The sequence below is a fragment of the Phalaenopsis equestris genome, unplaced genomic scaffold, assembly GCF_001263595.1.
Source record: "Phalaenopsis equestris unplaced genomic scaffold, ASM126359v1 Scaffold218720, whole genome shotgun sequence".
NCBI classification, from domain to species: domain Eukaryota; kingdom Viridiplantae; phylum Streptophyta; class Magnoliopsida; order Asparagales; family Orchidaceae; genus Phalaenopsis; species Phalaenopsis equestris.
This window is the reverse complement of record NW_018237142.1, coordinates 8,478-14,823: the sequence shown is the minus strand read 5'-3', so window position 1 is coordinate 14,823 and position 6,346 is coordinate 8,478. Positions and strand designations below refer to the sequence as shown.

The window sequence follows — 6,346 nt, the reverse complement described above, 5'->3', positions numbered from 1 at the left end:
GAGAATCAAAATCAAGGGACAATAGAGATTCATTGTTTGGGAAGATTTAGCTTACATCATAGCTAAATCTTAAGCTAAATCTTGCAACCAAACAACCCTCAATGGCTTGTTTGGGATCACTTGTATTTTTTAATGCATTTTTGTCTGTTTTTTATGTTTTATTTTAAAAATAAATTAGCATGATTTCAAAAACACTGAATCTTAAAGACAAGGATTCATAATTAAGAAAAGGATTCATGTAGCCGACCCCACTTAATGGGATAAAGGCATGTTGTTGTTGTTGTTATAGGGTGAATCAATTATCAAATATTGTGCTTGGAAGTCACAATATTTGAGTAATGATAAAATCATGATTAAAGACACTTGTATATAAGCTAATAAAGTCACAAACTGAGATCTTAATTCATAAACAAAGATAAATCAGTTGGTCCTTTTTTAAAGCTGATATATATGTGGCAAATTATCAGACAAAAATGGGGGCATTGGCATTTAAATACATACCACCCAATTCCTACGTACTTACATATCTACAACCTGAAATTTACATTTTACATTTATACCACCCAAATCTTTCATATTACAACAAAAATCTACTGTTTTAAGTTTAAAAAAATTGAAAAATGCCTTTTTATTCATAGGTAAGGTAGCATACATGTAAAAAATGAAGTTTATGTATTAGATATGTATATACATAAGAATTGAGTGGTATGTATGTAAATCTTCTTAGAAAAGGATGATTTAGGAGTTGCCTAAATCTAAAGACGGAAGGAGTTTCCTTGACAGGGATGAAGGCTGGAGGGAAGAGTAACATTTCATTAATTCTTATCTATTGTTTACATAGTACAAGGAGTATATATAGGTCATGTGGAACTTTCTAGAGTTGCGGCTTATCACCTGCTTCCATTAGGTTGTGGTTTTAATATTATTGGTGTTGGGGACCACTAGTAGTGGTGCTATGTTTAATACCCTAATGCAAGCTGATGGCTCTTGGTAGAACAATAAGCTCGGTGCAAAGATCACGAAAATTGATGTTTGGGGAAAGCTTTTGCGAGGATGTCAGCTGGTTGCTATCGAGATTAAATGTGTTCAAGGTGAATGTTGTTGAGGTTGATGTGATCACGGCGAAAGTGGTGATCGATCTCTCTGTATTTGGTCCACGCATGGAATATAGGATTATTGGCCAGGGATATTGCTAAGATGTTGTCGTAGTAGAGATGTGTCGGTTGAGTGATAGGAATTTCAAATTTCGTAATAAGGCGCAAAAGCCATAAGATATCAGTCGTAGCAATGGCTTATGCACAATATTCGGCCTCAGTGGAGGACCGAGTGATAATAGACTATTTCTTCCCTTGCCAGGAAATAAGTGTCGCCAAGAAACGAACATACCTCGGTTGTGGATTTTCGGTCGGAGTGATCACCCGCCCAGTTGACATCCGCATATGATATGAGTTGAAGGTTAGCTGGTTCAATCTTCATACTAAAATGATTCGTACCTTTCAAGTACCGAAGTACCGAAACAAATGAGTAAGATTCTTGTGGTTGTCTATAGTGGGTGAGTGCTGACAAAGGCGATTAACTGCGTATGCAAAGTCTGTTTGTGTGATTGTGAGACACTGAACTCCCCTGTCAGCTGGCAGTAGAGTGTCTGGTTGTGGAATGGAGGGCTTGAGATGGTAGCAGCGGATTGCTTCGATTGCATACATTTGCTGATGGGTTCGCAATCCTGTACTCCCACGGTCTCAAGAAGTTGAAGTACATGCCTTTATTGACCAAGGAAATATTGAGCAGTGAACTTCAATTCCCAGAAATCAGCCAACAGGGTCGAGATGTTTGAGTTGGAAACAACTATAAGTTGGGAAATGTGCGTGGAACTGTTGCCCGTGAGAAAAAAATCGTCAACATAAATGAGTACGAAGATGCAGAAATTGTGTTGATTATAGAGACTCGACCATGGATCAACCTTGCTGATTTGAAAACCTCTTATGGTAAAGAAGGCGGAGAAGGTAAGAAACCATTAGCGAGGGCTTGTTTTAGCCCATATATGAATTTCTTAAGTAGACATACATGTTTGAGAAATTGTGGATCGTGGAACTACGATAGTTGTTTCATGTATACTGCTTCATTGAGTGCGCCGCGGAGCAACACATTTGAAATGTCGAATTGAAGTATGGTACAGTTATGGTTGAGAGCAACTATAAGTAGTATGCGGATTGTAGGAAGTTTAGGCACAGAGCTAAAATGTTTCGTGTTACTTTATGCGAACTCTTGTTGGTAACCTTAGCCACTAGTCTTGCCTTGTACCTCATAACCATGCCTTTGGAGTTGACCTTAGCATTTTGCCAATGAGAATGCTTCGAGGCATGAGTGTAGGAAGTAGGATCGGGAAGTGGTTGAGTTGGTGGATCGGTTTGAGGGTACCCATTCTAAAGCAGTTTATCATGGAATGTGGAGGTGGATTGGAATTAAGTAGAATCGATTGGGCGGTTCATGTAGCTTTTGGAGAAGGTGTGGTAGTAGTTTGACTTGGAGATGTAGAGGAGAGTGTTGGAAGAGTAGGAGGAGGTTGGACCGTAGGGGATAAATAGGTGGTACGTGTTAAGAGGAATAGTGTAATCAGAAAAGTGATGGGTTGTTGAGTGACCGGAGGGGCATTAGATGCTGAGTGGAAATATATGTTCATCAAAGACCACATGGCGGGACACGATTTTTTTGGTAGTGGGTGTAAGCATCTATAACCCTTATGTTGAAGTGAGTAGCCTAGGAAAATGCATTGTACTGATCTCAATTCAAATATGTGAGATGTTTGGGGCTTTCTCCATGGGCAGCATGCGCAGCCAAAAACGCAAAGATGGGTGTAGGACGGGACGAATTGGTGGAGGTGTTCATAGGGCGATATGTGATTAGTGGTTATTGTGGGTTAACAAGGAGTACTGCAGTGAGGAGACTATCAGTCCAAAACTTGTAGGGAGGAGTGCTTGATGTAGTATAGCCTGAGTAATCTCAATGATGTGTCGATGCTTCCTTTCAACGACTTCATTTTGCTCGGGGGTGTGGGGACATGAATAATGGTGTAGTATGCCAAGGTCATTGAGGAATGTATTTAAGGTTAGATCGAAGAATTTTAATTTTAGTGTTGAATTGGTGTTGGAGTGATTTAATCAAATTTGTAGTGATGTTTGTGGTCTTAAAGTTTGTACACATAGGAAAAAACCCAACAAAATTTCGAGAAATCATTATTAAACGCAATGTAATATATGTAGTCTTGATAAGAGATAATTGGGGAAGGATCTCATACATCGCTATGAATAAGTTCTAGTATTTTATATTTTTGTCCTATGTTAGATACGCAAAGGGCTGCATGTGGCTCCTGCTAAGGTTGCCTGTGTTGCATGAAGTTGAACTGGATGGGATAAGGACAGATTGGTGTTTGGATATGGTGGCCAAAATGTCTGAATGTGGATGCCACAATTCAGCTTGTTGTATTTTGGACAGAAATATAGTAAATGCATGTGGTACATGAGTAGGTGCGAGAGTGGAGTAGAGTCCTCTGGAACTAGAATCCTTAAGAAGTATCTGTTGAGTTTGAGTATAAGAAATGATAAAGCCAGAAGGATCAAATGACACATAAGCAGATTGCCTTTGGTTAGTTTGTGAAAAGATAAGAGGTTATGAGAGATTAGAGGAGTGTGATGAATTTGAGAGAGTTAGAGCTTACAATTTGGATTGGGAAAGAGAACATCACCTTTGTGTTGAATTGGAACTGCTTGTCCGCTATCTAGCATGACTTCTTCAGTGGAGTTGACTAAGGTCGGATATGAAGCGGGTGGTTGCACTGGAGTCTAGAATCCATTCCTTGAACGTAGCATTGAGGGCTTGAGCTGGAATTGTGGGTGCATATTCAATATTAGTGCTATGCCAACTGATTGATGCAGAATGACCAGTTGACATATTTGGCATATTATGTTGGATTGAGTTGATGTCTCCTCGCAATCCATTGGAGTAGCCTTCCGTTTGATTTGTTGGTTAATTTATGTCGCTTCCACTAGTGAAGTGTGAGTTGTGTCCTCAGGATGCATTAAGCGTCATGGGAGTTTCGGTGGTAGGGAGTTTCTTTGCATTTTCGTTGCTGATATTGATCTCCTCGCTACAAAGAAATGAGTAGAGTTCATCCAAAGTTATAGGTTGGAAGGCCATTGAGAATATACAAGATGACATCTTCTTGATCCAGGTTGAATCTGGCAGCAGTGATGTAATCTACCAAAGTTCAGGTTTTCGTCAAGTATTGTGCCATAGTTTGATCCTTCATGGATATATGGTGCAGTTCGTTTTTTAGTTGAATCACCATGGTTCTGTTCTTAGGTTGTAATGTGTGCTCTAGGGTTGCCCTAATCTCTATAGTAGTATGGAAATTAATGATGTGAGGAAGAACTGTGGGCGAGATCATGGATTATAGAATGGTCGCTAGGTTTTGATCACTGAGATTCACTTGGAATTGGGGGTTTTCGATTCTCTCAGGATTATTCCAGTTGAAGTACAAGGTAGACTGATTGTTTCCATCAAGAAATCCAGGAAAACCATTTATACACATAGGAACTGTGGGGGACACTAAACTCCTTCCCTGTCCTTATGGTATCGAAGCTTACCTAAGAGAAGAGGAATGTGCATCCCGATCCGTTAAGTCCTTGGCTCATCATTCCCACATCTCTTATACCATAAAGACAAGGAAAGAGTTCCTTTGGCAGGGATGAAAACTAGAGGGAAAAGTAACATTTCATTAATTTTTATCTACTGTTTATATAGTATAGTACAGAGAGTATATATAGGCCATGTGGAATCTTCTAGAGTTGTTGCTATATTATCACCTGCTGCAATTCGGTTGTGTTTTGATTTGTTGGCGTTATGGACCACTAGTGGTGGTGCTATGTCTAACAAAATCAAAATATTATGAGAAACCATCGCCATTCAGTATAAAAAGGGAAATCTACATACCTAGAACACAATTCTTATGCATTTACATATCTCACACCTAAACTTTCATGTTTACATACATAGCACTTTGAAGATTTAAACCTCAGCATCAAAAGATGTATTTCACTTTTAAAAAGTATTAATAGCGCTATTTTTTATGTGATATTAAAGAGTTGAGTACTATGTGCCTAAATATGAAAGTTTAGGTGTGAAATATGTAAATGCATAAGAGTTGTGAGTTGTGCATATAAGTGCCCCTAAAAATTCAATTTTTTAAACCAACCAACGTTTCAAAACCGTAACTTACCTTTGCCATGCCTGAAACTACTTTATTCTCTTTAGTGAACTTTCCAATGCTGAATAAGCAGCTTCATCACTCAAACTCTTGCTCTCCCTCGCATAATCAAACACCTCATAGGCTGCTGCAATCTTATTCCCCCTACACAGAGACCTCAAAAAAGTCGCATAAGTGGGACTCTCCAGCTTCATTCCCCCATCAGTCATTGTTTTGTACAGCAGAACACCCTTATCTAGGCTCCCAGCCTTGCAGAGCCCCATAAGCAGAGCATTGTAGGTAAACTCATTAGGGCTGCAACCCCTCTCCTCCATCTCCCCAAGCAATTTTAAAGCCCCCAAAGTGTCTCCTTTCCTACACATTCCGCTGATAAGAGAAGTATAAGTAGCAATATCAGGAAAAAAACCTGTGCTTGCCATCACATTCAAGAATTTCTTAGCCTGTTCAATCATGCCGTACTTAGATAATCCATAGATTAACGTGTTATATGTGACGAGATCCGGCTCGATTCCTTCATCCTTCATTTTGTTGTAGACGTCCATCACCTCCCCGCACTGGTCCAACATGCAGTAAGCTTTCATGATGTTGTTGTAAAGATAGGAATCCGGCTTGATGCCGGAATGCTTCAGAACGCTGAGCAGGCGCGTGGCTTCCCGGAGGTTGCGGCTACGGCAGACTGAATCGATGAGGATAGTGTAGGTGATGCGATCAGGGAGAATATTGGCGGAATTGCGGAGGTCTTCGATGAACGAGTAGACAACGGAGAGGGAGCGGGTTTTAGCGAGGCGGCCGACGAGGAAGTTGTAAGTGAAGGGATCGGGATGGAGGGAGGAATTGCGGAGGAGGAGATTAGCGGCGTCGTCCTCGCGGGAAGCGGAGCAGAGTGCGCGAATGGCGAGATCGGCGGAGGATGAGTCCGGGGGGAAACCGGAGGAGGACATGAGGTCGAGGAAAGTGAGAATGGGGGAGATGTCGCCGATGGTGGGCTGGAGGCAGGAGTGGACGAGGAGGATGTGGTAGGTTGAATGGGTGGGGGAGAAGGAAGGGAAGCGGAGTGAGAGGTGACGGAGGAAGGCGAGAGAG

General features: G+C 40.9%; 1 protein-coding gene across 1 annotated transcript; it reads right to left on the bottom strand.

Moving 5' to 3' along the window:
* Positions 1 to 5,162: 5,162 nt before the first annotated feature.
* LOC110037319 (pentatricopeptide repeat-containing protein At2g17670-like) lies at positions 5,163 to 6,286 on the bottom strand. The gene is made up of 2 exons (XM_020741933.1): positions 5,723 to 6,286; positions 5,163 to 5,629 (listed from the first exon to the last, which is right to left on the bottom strand). The coding sequence occupies exons 1-2, from the start codon at positions 6,202 to 6,204 to the stop codon at positions 5,293 to 5,295; spliced, it is 819 nt and encodes a 272-aa protein (XP_020597592.1). The 5' UTR covers positions 6,205 to 6,286; the 3' UTR covers positions 5,163 to 5,292.
* Between the last annotated feature and the right edge of the window lie 60 nt (positions 6,287 to 6,346).